The sequence below is a fragment of the Benincasa hispida genome, chromosome 11, assembly GCF_009727055.1.
Source record: "Benincasa hispida cultivar B227 chromosome 11, ASM972705v1, whole genome shotgun sequence".
NCBI classification, from domain to species: Eukaryota; Viridiplantae; Streptophyta; class Magnoliopsida; order Cucurbitales; family Cucurbitaceae; genus Benincasa; species Benincasa hispida.
Genome location: NC_052359.1, coordinates 61,678,972 through 61,697,537, shown reverse-complemented (window position 1 = coordinate 61,697,537; position 18,566 = coordinate 61,678,972). Strand labels below are relative to the sequence as shown.

The 18,566-nt window shown below is 33.4% G+C and overlaps 2 protein-coding genes across 3 annotated transcripts; one reads left to right on the top strand and one right to left on the bottom strand.

Moving 5' to 3' along the window:
• Positions 1–846: 846 nt before the first annotated feature.
• LOC120089818 (suppressor of disruption of TFIIS-like) lies at positions 847–3,213 on the top strand. Its single transcript, XM_039047222.1, has 8 exons — positions 847–1,003; positions 1,426–1,501; positions 1,631–1,696; positions 1,807–1,904; positions 2,004–2,129; positions 2,251–2,565; positions 2,680–2,745; positions 2,853–3,213. The coding sequence occupies exons 2-8, from the start codon at positions 1,441–1,443 to the stop codon at positions 3,003–3,005; spliced, it is 885 nt and encodes a 294-aa protein (XP_038903150.1). The 5' UTR covers positions 847–1,003; positions 1,426–1,440; the 3' UTR covers positions 3,006–3,213.
• A 3,162-nt stretch (positions 3,214–6,375) lies between these two features.
• Positions 6,376–10,687, bottom strand: LOC120090411 (scarecrow-like protein 9). 2 transcript variants are annotated; one of them, XM_039048049.1, is made up of 3 exons: positions 10,133–10,687; positions 6,886–9,337; positions 6,376–6,805 (listed from the first exon to the last, which is right to left on the bottom strand). In XM_039048049.1, the coding sequence occupies exon 2, from the start codon at positions 9,253–9,255 to the stop codon at positions 6,988–6,990; it is 2,268 nt and encodes a 755-aa protein (XP_038903977.1). In that variant the 5' UTR covers positions 9,256–9,337; positions 10,133–10,687; the 3' UTR covers positions 6,376–6,805; positions 6,886–6,987. The 2 variants fall into 2 exon arrangements, with proteins under 2 accessions (XP_038903977.1, XP_038903976.1); XM_039048048.1 differs by having other exon boundaries at positions 6,897–9,337.
• Between the last annotated feature and the right edge of the window lie 7,879 nt (positions 10,688–18,566).

Sequence of the window (18,566 nt, the reverse complement as noted above, 5' to 3'; positions counted from 1 at the left end):
CAAATGGGCATGAAAGGAAGCCTTAGAAATTCATGTGATGGGAATGAAAATGAGATAGAAATAAACCAGAGCTAATTTACTAAAAATAAAAAACAAAAAAAACAAAAACAAAAACCAAGAAATGGGAGCTTTGAAGTTGGGCTAGGTAGCATGGAGAAACTAAAATTTACATTTTTTTTTCTTTGGTTAAATTTCACTATTCATGGCCCCACTTTTTATGGGGAGTTCAATATTGATTGAAGTTTGTTTAATACGTAATCAATTATGAATTTTGTTTAATACATTTCTATAACCATATATATAAAATGTTAGAAACAATTGGCATATTATTTGGTCAGATTATCAGAAAAAACTTATTAAATACAATAATGCGAGGTAAATCAAGGATGGCTTATTAACTTTCTAACATATTAAAAAAAAAAGAGAGAAAAATTATTATTATTTGAGTTGAAGTTCATGAACTTTTTAGATCACACAACCTAGAAAAATCCCAAACTAACCTTATAATTGATTTGATTTGATTTTGATTTTATTTCCATTTCAAATTGTACATTAAAATTAGAAAAAATAATAATTGGTCCACGTATTCATAAAATGGCAATGAAATGAAGGAGCCAGATTTGATAATGGGAGCATACAGCTGGAGGGTAAAAAGGACCATAAAGGACAAACATGAGTCCAGAAAGTACAAGGAACCGGACTCCCTATTATGCCTTTAAATCTTTCCCTAATTCCCACCACTTTCTTTGAATCATCTCTTAATTAAACGTGATTAACATTTAACTTCTAAGATTAAAAAAAATTAATTCTTTATTTCAAACTTCAACAAACCACGGTATTCCTTGCCTATATAATCCCCTTTAGCCCTCTCTTTCTCTTCCCCCACTCGCTTCATTCTTCATTCCCTCTTTAGAAGAAGGAAAACCTTTCTTTGCCCTCTTTCTCTTAACCCTCCTCTCCTTCTTTCATTGTTCTATTGCTCTTGCTATTTCATTCCCAGTTGGTAAGTCCTGTTTCTTTTCCTGGGGTTCCCTGATTTTGCCCTTTTCTCTCCATTCCCTTCCTTGTTTGATCTCTGATTTCCATTTCCTTTCTGGGTTTTTATGGCTTTTCTATTCTAGCATTTCTTGGAGCTTTTCAGTTTTTTATTATAACCCACTAAAGGGCCTCTAAAATGGGTCTAGATTGAACTTCTAATTTGATTCTTTGATAATACTCGGTAGTCAGTAACATAAAATGGATGTGTTTTTTTGTTGGAATTCATTATAGAACCTTGAACTAATGAATGAGATTGATGTGGACTGAACTTTTTCACTGACTATTTCCTCCTGCATTCTTGAATAAACCATTAAAACCTTGAAAATTTGAAGAGAGGGTATGTTGTTCGAGCTTTACTGAGATCAATTTTCACGTTTTTTTATATAGGATTTCTAAATCAAAATGGAATACGAGAACCGGTTCAGGCAGGCTCAGAGACCCAAATATGATTGTCTTCTTTTTGGTAAGAACTTTGTCTTAGTACAATCAGACACTTTTCTCATATGATTCTTTCTCTCTGTTTTTTATTTCTTTCTTAGTTTCTTTCCTTTGAAAAGTCATGTGTTCTCTTCTAATGTTTCTGAAACTGCAGATTTAGATGACACCCTGTATCCCTTGAGTTCTGGCATTGCAGCTTCATGCCTACAGAATATCAAAGGTAAGATCAAAAACAAAAAAGAAAAATCAGCCTGAAATTCCTTTTGTGTTGAGATGATCACTTTCTTGATGTTGTTTGTTAATGCCTTTTTTTTTTTTTTCTCTCCGTAGATTACATGGTTGAAAAACTGGGGATCGAGCAGAGAAAAATCCCTGACCTGTGCAATTTACTGTACAAGAACTATGGAACAACCATGGCAGGTCTGAGGGTATGGCTTCTTCAACTAATCACTTGATTTCAAAATGCTTAAAAGTGGAGAACAAAAATAACTCATGGGTTTTTTTTTTTTTTTTTTTTTTTTTAATAGGCAATTGGCTATGATTTTGATTATGATGAGTACCACCGTTTTGTTCATGGAAGACTTCCTTATGATAATCTAAAGCCTGATCCTGTTCTAAGGAGTCTTCTGTTAAGCCTGCCTTATAGGAAAGTTGTAAGTATTTGTTTGTTTTTGCTTTTTGCTTTTTCAGGTTCTGTAGAAAACTCGTGATTCATTTTGCTTATTGATTTTTTTTTATTTTTTATTTTTTGTCTCTCTTTTTGTTTGTGTATAGATCTTTACAAATGCTGACAAGATCCATGCAGTTAAAGTTCTTAAAAAACTTGGATTAGAAGACTGTTTTCAAGGGATTATCTGCTTTGAAACCCTGAATCCAACCAATAAGAACTTTGTTTCAGATGATAAAGATGAACTTGAATGTTTTGGAACCAATCCAATCCCATCTGACTCAGAAATCTTTGACATAATTGGTTACTTTCTTCAACCCAATCCTGGGATGGAATTACCAAAAACTCCCATCATTTGCAAACCATCAGAGGCTGCCATTGAAAGAGCTCTCAAAATTGCAGGCCTAAACCCTCAGAGAACTGTAAGAGAAAGAGAACCGTCTTATTCTTCTATGAGCTTAATTTACAGTTCCCATTCCTTTACAACCTCTCAACTTCATTTTGTTGTCTTAACTTGTTCCTTTTGCTGTTTTCAGCTGTTCTTTGAAGACAGTGTTCGAAACATACAAGCTGGGAAGCGCGTCGGGCTCGACACTGTCTTGGTAAGGCATTTCGAAAACATGTAGTTGAGAAAACAAAAGCCAGTTCCTGCTGAAGATTTGAGATATTGTTGGCTGATTTGTTTGTCCTTTTTTCTTTGGTACTATAGATTGGCACTTCACAGAGAGTTAAAGGAGCAGACTATGCCTTGGAAAGCATCCATAATCTTAGGGAAGGAATTCCTGAGCTTTGGAATGTTGAAATTAAATCAGAAATGGGGTATGCTGGCAAAGTTGCAGTTGAAACTTCAGTGACAGCTTAGAACTATAACATCCTTGTTATGTTCTTTCAACCTTTTCCCCAAAAAAGAAGAATGAAATAAAAAAAGGAAAGGGGAAATCTTTCACTTCCAGTTTCACTGGGTAGATGTTGTAAATAAGCATTTTGATTATGAGAGTAAAGTCCATAAGTGTAATCTTTGTCCTTCTACAATAACTGAATTAACAAAATCATTGAAAATCACTCAAAAATATATTGTCATCTAAATTAGAAGAACTAAACACAAGATTTTCATACTCTCCACTAATTTTCTATCCATTCAAATTCATTGCTACCATGTTTTTGCATGGCTGTAGCTCACATGTATCCTGTTATGGCAACTTGATCTGTTCTCTCTTTACACCTTGATCACATAAAAAGATATTAAAATTAATAATTTTTTAAATCGTCATGACACATAGTGTTAATATCGTAAAATTCATCATTTACTTGGATAAACATTCAAACGTCATCTCTAGATTATGTTATCATGCCATTGTTTAAATTCAACATAACGTATCAAAGTCTAGTTGCAAGTACGATAAAGATTTGCCAAAAGATGTCCGCATTATTTTCAAATAATTGCATGTATTGCAATCATAACTTGGAGGGAAATTAGTAATTATATAAAGGATATGAACGAATGAGATATATTATTAATAGAAAAAGATGAGTGGAAACGACGAGACGTAAAAAAAAAAAATTAAACAAATTATATAATTGGAATGAATATAGATATCGATCAAATTCAATGAAACTAGTTGTATAATTGGTACACAAGGAAAAACATATTATTAAATAATGTTAGTCCATAATGTATTGCAATCATAATTGGGAAAAAAAGGTTAAATGTCAAAATAAGAATTAAAAAATATTTATTTAGTAATCATGTACGGAATATGAATGACTGAGACGTGAAAAGTTTAATAAGATGAAATGAATATAGATATTAATTAAAATTGAATTAAACGAGTGAACAATAATATTAGTCCAAAATGGCAAAAAGAAAAGAGAGAGAATCTGTATCCAATTGCATTAGAGAAACCAAGTTTCAAACATTTGGGCTTTATATGGTAAACATTACAAAATGCTCATAACTCATATTTACACTTAGCTAATCATGCTATTTAAAAATGATGATGTGCAACTTATAAAATATAATGGTATAATTGATGTGGTTTAACATGAATGGTGGGAAGATAATTGGACCATCCTCATTTGGCCACATTGGCCACCTTTGGGCTGACCTTATAGATCAACCTACTTTTGTTTTTTTTATAGGAATTTGGCAAGTACAATCCATCTTTCATTGAGATTGATGCTTTTCAAGAGTAAATTGATGGTTTTAAAAATTCACAAATTTTGGTGTGCAAAATTGAGATCGTTTGAAATGTAAAGTGAGAGATTCGAATAGTTGGTCTCTCTTAGTCAATGATACATATCTTATTGAGTTATTGAATTATATTCAAGTTACTTAAAAATATTTTCATAAAATCTGAGTATAGATATACTTTTATTTATTAAAAAAAAAAAATAGTAGATTTTTGTCCTCGAACATTGAATTCAAGAGAGAAGAGTTTAGAAATTTTAAGTGATACAATCCATATAGATATAATATATACACAAAAGAACTTGGAGTTAGGATGAAATGAACTAAAAAAAAGGAAGGAGAAAAACTATGAATCTTGAGATGCTCCAACTCCTCCTATAGAAAACAATCTTTGTGTGTCATACTATTTTTCTCAATAACAGATTTTGACATATAGAAATTGCCACTTCAAAAATGGATGTGTTGATGAGTGGGAAGATATTGTTGATGAGAAAATGAGTTTTATATATTAAATTGCATTTGAATGACACATGTCTAAATCTGTTAATAAGACACCAATTTACTCATATATCAATTTTTTAAAAAGTTATTTTATTCAATTTCTTGAGTTTTTCTTTTTCATACTTAAGGGTTAATTTCAAGTTTTGGAAAAATTAAAGACTAGGTTGAAATTTTCTTACAATTAGAAATGATTGGGTACATTTAGCTTTTAGACATTATCCTAGTGTCACAAAATGTCTTCTTCCCTTGTCATGACATAATAGTAATGAACAACGATACATAACAACTCATGTCAATGTGCAACATTTTTCCAAATTTGTAGCTTTTAACATGCAACACTCCACGAACATTGGGTAAATAGAGCAAATGTGGAAAAGAGAGATCGAGAGCAACAATGAGAGAGAATGAGGGCCAAGAAGATATATATATATATATATATATATATATAAAGTTTCTTGACACTAGAAAAGGGTTAGAAAACTAATATTAAAAAAGCTAGTCAAGATTCATTTGAGCACAATGTTTTGAGTCATTCATAAAAAAATCCAATTTTATTCCCTTGAAACTATAGTTGAATGATATATTGAATTTTTGTTTTAAAAAAAGAATAATAACTTCTCGATGGAATGACCTATTGAAGATTTTTTTATACATTAGAGACAATTTCAAATTTTCAAAATATATATATAGTAGGACATGTTTGGTAGAGAATTAACAAGAGATTCACTAAAATCAGGATTGTATTTCATGTGTTTGATAACAAATTCAGAAAATTAGATTCTAATTTAAACAATTATTTGATATGTTTAATACAATATAATTATGAACCACAAAACTCGTACTTACCTATTAATATTTAGTTAACAATAAACTCTTATTAATATATTTGTGAATATGATTTATATTTTAAAAAATTTTACAGTTATTATTTTGGTAATATCATATAATTTATACTACATTACATAATACATAATATATTTTATAAAAAATGAATAGAGTTTATAACCTAACATATTATATTCTAAATATTTTTATCTTTATTTAATATAATTTTACATTTTAAAATTTAAAATTTAAAATCTAGATACAATGAAAATATAAAAATGTTATTTTCAAAATTGAGATGGTTTGAATCGTAGAATCCGAAAACAATTTTCAGAAACAGCATCTAAGTTGTATACCAAATACATTTACTAAACTCAGTGAATCAGAAAATCCTTAGAGATTCTATTTCATTAAGAATGGGACAAAATTAGCCAATGAAAGATAAAAGAAGATGGCATCAGCTTCTCGTCATTCACAACAGACTTATTATTAGGAGTCTTCACGGTCTTCTCCACTCCTTTTGGGAAAGTATATCTCATTATTCAAGAAATTGCATGCCCTCCGGATCCATGTTCCCCCCCAAACTTGGCTAAGGACATAGGTCCCCACAACAGCAACATTGGGTTTAGTTCACAGAAAACAGAGCCCTCATAGATTGAGGAGAAAGATACAATTCAGCTCACTTTCTATTCTTTATAATATTATATCTTATACTATATACTTCAAGTGGAAATGTCATTCTAGAAATGCACTTTTTTTGAGTTTTCTCATGAAGAAAATGAGAAACAAACAAAATAATGGTTTCTGTAGTTCTATCAGAAAATGTATCTATATTGAGATTCAAGTACAACACTGTCACTACAAAATTCTGGGCACGTAAAAGAAGAGAGGTTCATAATTTCTTGTGATGAACACTCTCAAGTTAAAACAAAAAAGGGCAAAGGGCAATAATTTTCAGTTATGTATGCCAAACCGTGCCGGTAGGGCAAATGACACTGATAGCCCCTTGTTGATTATCCAATTGAACCTTGAAAGACATTTGCTAAAATACAGATTTATCTTACCTGGGGAGAGAAGAAGTTTTGTCGATTTGGTCTAACATGGGGCATTGGAGCTTTCCTCAACACTTCCCCAGCTCCACAGTTAACCTGTTAAATAATTGGGACAATAATTAGTTGAGGCTAGAGATTGGTTATCAAAAACCCGAGTTAAAAACAGAGACACTTGCATAGTAGTTACCCCCTTGGTCCTTGAGCAATCCCTTTCAGTTTGCACAGCTAAGGGCCAAAAGACACTTGCATATGTGACTAACACGATCCCATATTCATGTTTACTCCACAGAAGGTTTCCATGCAGAAATGGCATATATAATTCGACCTTTCCATCCCTGAAGTATCCATCTGCTATCTTCATCAATCAGAAAATCTCTGTGGTAACTTGATCGTACCTTTTCAACCGCTCTCGAGAAAATCTCAGGAACAAAAGGCAGTTGCACAAATCCAGCCCTCATGATCCGAAATTGCCACTGCTTGTATGTTTCTGGTCTTTCCACTCTCTCCCATCCCTCACATGCTATAACATTTAAAGCCTCCCTGCCAAAGACCTCTCTCTCCAACAGCATTCTCTCCCAATCCTCGCGAGGTACAACAGTTTCAAGCATATCAAAAATAGCAGAAAAATGAAACAAAGCCTCTCGAAATCGGGTAACAAAGAAAGGAGCATTGTATGCCCCATTGACAACGCCACTGATAAATAAGTTAGGACTAATTTTGTGTATCAATTTAAGAACAATATTTCTAGCACTCTCTGCGGCAACACTTTCATCAAGCAAATTTTTTGCTCGATACAAACAGTTAACAACTAGGAACTCGTCTTGATCAATATTGAGATCTTCGACAGTAATAGTTTCCCATTTTTTTGCTATAGCATTATACTCAAACGGCACATTGAAACTCTCTGCATAGGCTGCCAAACGACGCCCTGTCTCCTCAACTCTCTCTGCAGGACGAAACCCAGGCTGGGGAAATTCAATTCCAGTGATTCGAAGTTTTGGAGGTCCACCTTTTCTCCATGACAATCTCTGGATTAAAGTCGGCCACTGGAAACCGTAAAGGATACCAAAATCTATGACATGAAGCTTGGTTGCATTCTCTGCAGCAATCATTATAGTCCTGTTTGAAGTAAAATTAGAGATCTTTCTAAATGGGCATGCAGCAAGGTACAAGTGGTAAGCTTTCAATACATCAGCGGCGGATGTTCTTTTATTAATTAGACCTTTGTAAATCTGGCTACCAGTACCTGCCAAGCGTGCCTCCAGACCATCAGCAAAACAACTAGCCAACCTCTGACTTCCATCCCCAAAAGGAGAAGCATGTTGTCTGACCTGCTTTAGAAGCTCACTGGCATTCCTATGGTCATCAGCTGCAACAGCTTGAGCACAGCTAATTAGAAGAGTTCTCAAATCCACAACCTCTTTTTTCCCACTTTGCTTCTTCCGACGACCCCTTCCACCATTAGACACTTTTAGTTGCCCATTCTGCACCATGCTTTTGATTTTAGCATTAAGTAATTCCTGTCGAAATGAAACTAACCGTTCATGCCCCTCCCCAGCACTACAAAGCAACACAATATCAAACATCTTAGATCGCAAGGTTGACTCTGTAAATACAGCTGCTAGCTTGTTGCTTCTCTCTTCTTCCAAATCTCCATTCTCATCATGAGGATTCTTTTTTCCACGTGATTCAAGTGATAAAATATTCCTCTGATCCTTTCTTGCTGCCTTCAAATATATCTGGCTCGTTCCCTCGTCCGGACCCTGAGTTGCTGACCCGTTAAACTCAGAATCAAGACACAACTTGTTTCCACTGGGTAAAAACTTGCTCGCCTCTTCAAACCCTTTTTGAAACTGCCAAATAGACTGGCTTCTGTTATTAGGCTCAGGAACTTGAATTGTATTATTCGAGAAGTCCACCCACCCATCAGCCCCACTAGCTATACTATTTGAGGAACTATTAGATGATGGAGAAATGGTATCACCTAAAGTGCTTCTGATTTGAATTACATTTTCACTCAGAGTTTGAAAGAGGTTATCATCACCACAAGAAGAAGTATTACTGTAACCATTCAGGTAATTACTACTATCTCCACAACGTTCTTCATTCAAGCTATCACTGTACTGATTGGCCAGAGATCTATTTGGCTCTGGGGAAGGAGGATACTTTTTTCCGAGGACATCATAGAATGATTTCTCAGCGGCTTGAAGATCCAAAGAATCTTGAAGCATGCATGTCTTGTCCTCCATATCTTCTTCCATGAGAATCTGATTTATGAATGTCAAAACAGCATCAGAAAAATCGCAATCTTCCAGATAATCTTCCTCATGACTCGTACCATTAGAAGATGAGGTTATAATACTGGAACTTGAGGCTATGTTACTCGGTAATGGATTGGGGAGAAGGCAATTAAAATCTTGAAAGTCATGACTCAAAATGGTATTCTGAAATCTAGGCCTCCCATGGGTGCCCTCTTGTGCTTGAATCCCAAAAGAATGATTACCTATGTAATGACCCGACTTTCTAAGTTCTCTATTTGGGGTCATTACGACATTACTAGTCTTGTGGCACCGTCACGTCAATAGACCACCTTATCGTACACTCTGCACATCCTTTTTTTGCCTTTACCTGGAAATTTTTATAAAGAAAATAATGAGCATAAAAATACTCGGTAACTAACCCTCCTATTGGAGTCAGACTACCAGGATAAACAATCACATACAAACATAAATTGAATAACTTTAAACTAGTGGGACCTAAAGTTTTGCCCTTCTTGGCTTTCACTATGTTTCCATTTCTCAGGATATGCATCAATTTCATATACATTGAACCTTGTGGACATACATCAATTTCATGCATGGATACCGCAGAAATTCTAAGCACATAAATTTCGCTTAGAGCTGCTGAACTTACATCAATTTCTAATTTCATGTAACATAAATATGCATGAAGTCCTACATAAATTCATACTAACACTTTGTCATGCTAAAACACATACCTTTTTATTCATATCGTTCTTAAACTTGCATAATAAATCACGTAAAAAGATATTCTCGATTGACATAAATCTCATATAACATTCTGATCAGCCAACCAAAAACATCACCAAATTATTTTTCCCCAAACGTCCCTTCGGGGACATCCGATAAAAATGAATTATCTTTCCCCAAACGGCAACGCATTTTAGTAGTTCCAACAGAGCTAATTTCTTTCTTGGCTAACGGGACCCTTGCCCAAACCAAAACAATTCTGAAGGTAAATTAGTGACCTGAAAATATTGATACTAAACGATCTCGCTCTTGAAACTGCCCTTACGCCTTAATATATTAAATATAAACTCGCCCAAGAAAAATCCAGAATTAGGACCTATAGTAAAACTCATTCGAACTCGAAAAGGCTAAAGCATAAAGGAACGATCATTACCAACGAAAATTCAGCCAACGCGATCTGAATCTTTGCCGGGTTGACTACGAAACGACTTGATTTCACCGTTCCAAACTCACTGGGTCGTGGGTAAACGAATATGAGATCTTTTGGATAGTGGGTCACGAGACTAAAGCGTTTTGAGACCCAAAAATCACAGGTTCACTCGCCGGAACGAAGATGTGAGCGTTGGAACAACCTGGCCGTCTCCTGATCGGGATGGGAGCACTGCAGATGAAATCGTGATGGGAGGATGCCGTGTGCAGCGACCTGAGGTAGGACGGCGCTGGGCAGAGCTGTAGAGACGATTCTGGAGAGAGAGAGAGAAGGAGATCTGCTCTCTCGTAATATGGGCAACAGCGGCGGTGGTGCACGGCCAGCGGCAGCCGGAGTGAGGAAGTTGAGCGAGAGAGAGGATGGGATGGGATCGAGAGAGATGCTGAAAGAGATGAGGGAGAGAGAGGTCGTGAGACGGGAAGTGACGGCTGGGGGTTTTCAAAAAAATAACTTCCAAGTTTTCTTTAAGCCGAATCCTAGTAGACTGAGTCCACCCCGAAACAAAACTCTGGTCGGGACACTCGGTTACCACGTTTAAGTTTTCGCTCTACAAAATTATCATATTATTTTTTCTTCATCCATTTCGAAAGAGATCTAATTAGTTAAAAATAATAAATTTTTTTCTAAGCTTTGGACTTTCTATATATCTAGCTTGATTACACATCATTATTTACTAATTTTTTTTATTTAATCTTCATAAATCTTGTATCATTTCTTATATAATTTTCATTTTTCTCCAAATTCGATTATAATTACTAAATATTATATCAAATTATTACGTAACTTTTCAAATTTTTAGTTATGCTTTCATGATTCTATCAAATTCCAAAATTCCTTATGAGTTTTTCAATTATAAAAATATATTTTTTAAATTGATTCAACCTTTTTAAATTTAGGGAAAGATCAAACTTTTCAAAAAATTGGGTAAGATTTGGAATATATATAGAATTATGTTAATCATGCTCGGCATTTCACTCAAATATATGAATTTCGGTGTTAATTATGCTCAAAATTTCATTGAAAAAAACTCAAATATATAGAATATTGTTATTATTTTACATGGGATTAACCCTGACATGCATATAATCTTTGTGTATAATGTGGCGAGTTGATCGAGAAATCCCAAAACAATCAATAAGTTAAAAAATGTTGATTTTTTAATTAACATCTTATAACCGATCTCTCCTCAAATCAAGAAAAACTACTTTTATGAGTTTTCAAAAAAAAATAGTTTTGTAAGATAAAAACTTAAATATAAGTGCTAAATTAGTTATTATGATTGGTATTATTATCCGCTATCAATTATAATAATACGAATTTAAGGTATATATTATTTTAATTTGACTTATAATAATGTTTAAATACAAATTATTGTAGTCTAAATTATAAAGGAAGAAAGATGATGGTTATGGTTACAAAATATTAAAGAAGTGATTTTATGTAATGATTGGAAACTTGAGTGGAGACTCAAGTCTCCTTATTTACGAATTTTTGCTTCCCAACCAAATGGGTAAACTTAACTCTGACCATAAATCAACCAAGAAAGATTAAAGTTAAATTAAAACAAATCCAACAATAGGTAAAATAATGCATATTCATCACACTTGAAGCTTAGCTTGTTGTCTAAAGTATAGATCCATAACATGATAATCAAAACATGAACACCCCCAAAAGAATTCATTGATAGACATCCACATAAACTATAGAGGTACTTAATGTGCTCTTCTTTTACTGAAGCAAAAACTATATGCAAATGCATTCCTCACATAAACCCTAGCTCTCACAGAATGATACAGAAGCCAAGAAGAAGGTGGAGATATTATTATTATTATTATTATTATTATGGTAAAGTGAGAAAAATGAATTTTTTACTTAGAATATTTTGTTTCATGTAAATAATCGGTTCGTCTGAACTCTGAAGCTCCAAAAGATGCTAAAAAAAAACAAGAAAAGTCGTCGATTTCGAAGACCAATCACGACCGTTGATTCCGATCACACCCGGCTCAGCCAGTTGCTTTAATTAAAAATTACCGATAATCCGCGTGTTTTTCTTAATAAACATTTGAAAACCTATTCGCCTTTTCTAATCTAGTCCAATCACAGAGCGTAACGTGTCCACTAAAACCAACTCTATCTGCATTAATCACACAGGTTTACTAAAATGCCCCTAACGTAAAAGAGTTTGTAAACATAGACAGGGACCATTAGTCCACACGTGTTGGCACGTGGAACAAATCGGACGTGTACGGTGGAGGGAATATTAGAAGAATTAAAAAGAAAACAAGGGAGAAAAAGGAGGGAAATTTTAATAATTTGGAGTCGGCCCCACAAAAAGAAAAATGGCCAATCAGAACAAGAGAGAGATGGAGAAGTCTCTAGTAAAGTGCACGTCCATCGTAGGTCTGACCTCTTTGAACTTTCCCGCAATTACGGGTTAGGGGGAACGGTTTTTTATTTTTTTATTTTTATTTTTTTTAGGCGAACCGGAATCGGTTGAGATGCATCGTCGCTCGCATGAAATAAGATCAGGCCAGGTGGGTGTTGTTTATATTTTTATTTTCTGGAGCCAATTACAAAAACAATTGGTGATGGTTCAACTTACACCTTTATAAAAAAATGTTAAGCTCTTAAACTTATATAAATGTTTAAATTTCACCCTCAAATTTAAGTAATCGTAAAAATTATAAATACTATATAAATTTGAAGGTTCAATTTTTATAACTTTAGAAATCAATTTCTATCATTATTATAAATTTGATGATTCAATTTCAACACTTGTATAAGTTAGAAGCTCATTTTTTACAATTTAAAGTTTGAGGATGTAGTTGCAACTATCATATAACTCATGAATGTTTTTTGCAAATGGTCATACTTTTTAGGTTAAAATCTTATTTTAGTCGTGAACTTTGAATTTTATTATATTTTGGTCAGTAAACTCTATTTTAGTTCCTGAACTTTTAAAAAATGTTTATTTTGGTCTATGTCATTAGAATTTCGTTAACTTGTTGACCGAAGGTTGAGGTAATTTATATTTTTTTATGGCTTATATTTATTTTCCATATATATATATTAACTACCAATGATTTAAGTTCGACTATTTTTTATATCAACAAAAAAAGTTACAAGTCCTACTCTTTTTTTTTTCAATTCAAATTTCCTAGCAAATCAAAAGAAGATAGAGTAGAATCAAAATATCACATAAACGACATATTAGTGTAGAAGATGTTTTGTAGATACCTGTCCATTTTTTCATGTAATTTTTTTCTCAATCATCAGTATTTTTATTTTCTATATATTCTTTTCCACTTTATTCTTTTGTAAGAACTTTTAAACCCAAGAATAAAACATCCCATGACAAGGTAAAATCAACTTTAAAAAATGCAAATAAATGCAACCCATATAGAAAATAAAACTCGAAGAAATAACAAATAAATATTACCTCAATGAATCACGTAACTATTTTTTCTATAGAGAGAGAGAGGAGGAGGAAGAGGAAGGATTGAGAGGTACATAAAAAAGTATCTCAACGAACAACAAAAATCTGGAAGACAAAGTGAATGACTAAAATCTGGAAAGCAAAGTCAAACTAGAGACTAAACATATTTTTTAATATGATAAAACAATCCTAAATTGCGTAGCAATTGCAAAACTCTAGTTTAAAAAGTTGAGCATGAGAAACGACATTCAATACTACTTATTGTCGAAACATGGACATATTATCTAACAACAATGATAAATTTGTTTGAAAGGAAAATGAAGTGATTGCATAATATAGAAAATTTGCCATGTTTTCAATGGCTCCACTCATCGGCCACTGTCACACACCGAGAACTAACTCCAGACTCCGACAACCATCTTCGATGACAACTTTGGCGACCAACCCCGGGCTCTGACAACCATCTTCGATGACAACTCCGACGACTAACTTCAGGCTCCGATAACCATCTCCGATGACAATTTCAACAACAAAAATTTGGACTCCGACAATCACCTATGATGACAGCTCTGGCGACCAACTCTAAGCTTCGAAAACCTTTGCGCAACCAACTCTAACAACCAATTCTGGCCTCCAACAACCACCTCCAATGACCCAACTCCGACGACCACCTTTGCGCTACCAACTCTGACGACCACCTTTGCGCTACCAACTCTGACGACCAATTGGCTTTGACAACAAACTCTTATAAGGTTAGCAAAAAAAATCTGACGGGGCAGGTCCCTGCGGGTCGGAATTCCCCAGTTTGACCGGGGATGGGGTCAAATCGAAGAATTTAATCGGGACTCCATCGGACGGGGACAGTATCCCGACCCCGACCTTGAAATATATATATATATATATATATATATATTTTATAAACTCATATATAAAAAGACCCAAAATGTAAAAGCCCAAATCCTAAATCCCTAAAATTTTACTGCTATTAAAAAGAAATGAAAAAATAAAAATCCCTAAATCCCCTCCCTCCCTCTTTCCCCTTTATGTCGACTGTCTCAGTGTCTTTGGCTCTCTACACCTACTGCCTCAGTGTTCAGCTGACTGCCTGCCATACCGACCCTCTCGCTCTCCGCCTGTCGGTGCCGGCTTCCAACCCTCTCGCTCTCTGCATCCCTCCCTAGTCCCCAGTCCCCTTTCGCCCAAATCCCTCCCCTCCCAGTCTCGCGGCTCTAACCCAATCAATCCCTCCCCTCTCGCCCAACAAATCCTTCCCCTCTCGCTCAAACAAATCCCTCCCCTATCGCTCTCGCTCATAGCCAAATCTCTCCCCTCTCCCTCTCGCTCATAGCCTCATCCCTCCCCTCTCTGCTACCCTCTCACTCTTGCTCATCCCTCTCCTCTCGCTCATCCCACTCCACTCCATAAAACAGGCCCTCTCCACTCCATCCTCTGTTGAAGTCTACCTCAGTTGAGAAGTCCGACCGGTGGCATTTCAGGTGAATATCTAATTTATGTGTTTGGCCATTTGATAATGAGTCTTTGTTTTTTATGCCTATTTAATCGTTCTGAGAAATATGTTTGTGTATGTTTGATATTTGAATGTTTTGAATTTTATGCTTGAATATGTTTGGAAAATATGTTTGTGTATATTTGAAATTTGAATGCTTTTAATTTTGGGGTTGAACCGTTGAATACTCTGAATATGTTTGAATACTTTAAAAATGAAGTCCAAGTATTAAGAGGGATTTTTAAAATTTAAATTAAATTTTTGGTAGGTTGAAAACAATGTCGTCATCACCTTCTACAAATAAAGATTCTTCAAATCCAATTCCAAGTCCAATCCCAGATTCAACCCCAAATTTAACTCCATGCTCATCGAATAGTCTATTGTTTTTTGTTCATTTGTTGTGCATTAGTCAAATTTCAAATAAACACTTGAATTAAAAAACGAGGAATTCGATAAACTTTTTTGATGAATTTTTTCTGGACTAATAAAATTTTAACTAAAAAAAATGGGGAATCCCCACGGGGAAACGAGGAATGGAGCCCCGCAGGGACCCCGTTTCCCCGATGGTGAATCCTCGCCCCCGTCCCCGCCTAGAAGGGACGGGGTCGGGGACAGGGACGTCCCCCTGCCCCGCCCCGGCCCCCGTTGTCAACCTTAGATGACTAATTCCGACAACCACTTTTGACTACGGAGTCCGATGAAATCACCTTCGAGCAAGCAACTCTGATGACCAACTCGAGGCTTCGACAACCACCTTCGACGACAAAACTTACCTTCATGTGACTAACTTCAGATTCCAACAATCATCTCAGACTACAATCTCTAGCGAAAATCATATTTGATGATCAACTTCGACGATCACTTTTGTCCGACAAACTTTGAGATTCGAAAATTACCTTTAATGACATGCTCGACAATCAACTCCAATACATCTTCATGTGACCAACTTCAGGCTTCGACAACCATCTCCGACTACAAACTCTAACAAAAATCATCTTCGATAATCAACTTCGACAACCACTTCCGACTACTATAAGACCGATGACTGTTAAAGTATGTTATAGAGTTATTGATTATATAAAAAATACTATTTTGTCTGCATTAAGTGCAATATTTATATGTAATGAATTCATATATCAAATAAGTGTTTAGAATATTTAGTTGAAAAGTATATATATATAACCATAAAATGGAAATTTTTTCCTGAAACATTTTCCAGCAAGAATCAGTAAAAAATAAAGATTTGTTCCTTGATGATCCTCCAAATTTAGATAAAATGAAAGTGAAACTATTGAATAAATGTGGTGATATTCCATTGGTTGTTACGATGATGGGGGAGATTTAATTTTAAAAAATTCACGACATAGTAAAAATATAAAGCATCAACAAGGAGAAGAAGAAAAAGAAAAAGATGATAATGAAATTCATGGAGAAAAATTAGCTAGAATCAAACGTTTTGATTTTGCTTTAGTTTCTCATTTTATTTAACCAAAATGTAATGGGTTAATTGTTGTTCATAGCCCAAAAAAGAAAGAAAGAAATGTTTTAAAAATTAAAAGAAAAAAATGTAATTAATATTTTATTCAAACAAATATGGGTAGAATTATGGAATAAAAAAGTTTCAAAACAAAAATCAGTAATAATAAAAACATATTGTTTAGAGTTCAAAAAACTGCATTAGATATTCATACATATAAACAACTCTACACCCCACATAAATATATGAACTCATACCAAATAACTCTGCATCCCAAACACATATATATGAACTTCATAGATATATGAACTTCACAAACATATAAACTTCATACATTCTATCTCAACTCAGCGCCTTAAACAGTCCCTTAGAGTTATAATAATGTGTATTTATAAGAGAGTTTGATGTAAGTCCATTCTCATTTTCTTCTTGAACCAATGGTGCATTTGGATTAAATTTTTAAGAGTATAATTTTAAAAATGAGTCGTTTTAGACAAATTTGAAGTGTCGACGACCACTCAAAAAGTTTTTGGAGTGTGTTTTAACTATATTTTATCAAAAGAGTTTTAATAAAAATGATTTTGTTTAAAAACATTGTTTTTCCTCTAGTCAATCCAAATAGACTATAAGTTAATCGGAAAACAACTTAGGCTACGTTTGACAGGTGTGTCAAAAAGCCATTTGGAAAAAACCTTAACCCTTTTTACGTTTGCTAAAATAGATTTAAATTAAATCTATTAAAATTACTTTTTAAACCATGTAAATTTCACATTGACTTTAAAAACAACATCCTTTTATCTTTTATATTCTCATAAAATCAAGTAGAATTTGTAATTAATATTTAGTTTTAAGTTTTTTACTTTAAAAAGAAAATTTGTTTTATATAATACATGTCTCACCTAATTAAATATTTTTCTATTTTTAATGAGTTAAATACATAATTTTTTAAAAAAGAAAAATATACCATATTAATTTTTTTTTAAGAATAAAGCTATATTCCTTAATATTTAAAAATTAATCTACAACAAATAAAATTATATATACCAAACAATTATTTAAATCTTTAAATTACATTTTTTTTTTTTTTTAAGAAAGTTGATTACAAGTCTATTTTAGTTATTATATCTTAAATAAGATGTTGTCATGTTTATTTACCAAATACTCTAATTTACTTTTTCAAATTTAAGCTAAAATTTATCTAACACTATTTTACTTATTTTAACCACTGATTTTTTTAAAAGCACAACTACCAACAATTATTAAAATAAAAAAAAAAAAAAAAAGCTTGTTGGGGTTATTTTGGGTCGATATCTTCTGGGGAATTGCCCCATTAAGCCCAACAAATTGGGCACCTTGACATTGGGTCAAAGTCAAGGCCCAATCTTTTTCTCATGGCCCAAATACTTTCGGTATTTGAAGTATGTCCCGCTTCGGCTTCAGTCTTATTTCCTCATGCCATTTTTTGGACATTCCTTTGGTCCACAATTATTAACACTATCGATGTATCATTTCAAATTCTACTAATAGGGATAATAACAAATGAATATGTCAATAATCACCCAAAGCTTTGATATATTATTTTTATTTTATTGATAATCGATATCACATATATACTTAAAACTAGTTAAAAGACACGTACATTATATGTGAAAACTCACAATTTTGATTAAAAGTTAAAAAAGAAAGTGTAAAAAATCAATTGTTCTCGTTATATAAATTAATTTAGAATAAATTTGAAAGGTATTGTATGTAGTTCAAAATTTTAAAATATAACTTTATAAAATAATATTTAAAATTTGGATGATCATATTTTATGTTGAGTTCAAATGGTAGATATTTTACATGAAATTATAAAATAATGGAAGAGAAAAAAATGATTAAAATAGATCCTATGGATTATTAAAATTACAATACATAGAATGCAATTAAATTTATAAAGAACTGCATAAAATGATAG

Bases quoted from the DNA above. Each gene is read 5' to 3' on its own strand.
- LOC120089818 (XM_039047222.1), top strand. From the start codon at position 1,441: ATGGAATACGAGAACCGGTTCAGGCAGGCTCAGAGACCCAAATATGAT. The intron at 1,502-1,630 runs GTAAGAACTTTG...CTGAAACTGCAG, and splicing joins ATATGATTGTCTTCTTTTTG to ATTTAGATGACACCCTGTAT. The intron at 2,130-2,250 runs GTAAGTATTTGT...GTTTGTGTATAG, and splicing joins GCCTGCCTTATAGGAAAGTT to ATCTTTACAAATGCTGACAA.
- LOC120090411 (XM_039048049.1), bottom strand. From the start codon at position 9,255: ATGACCCCAAATAGAGAACTTAGAAAGTCGGGTCATTACATAGGTAAT.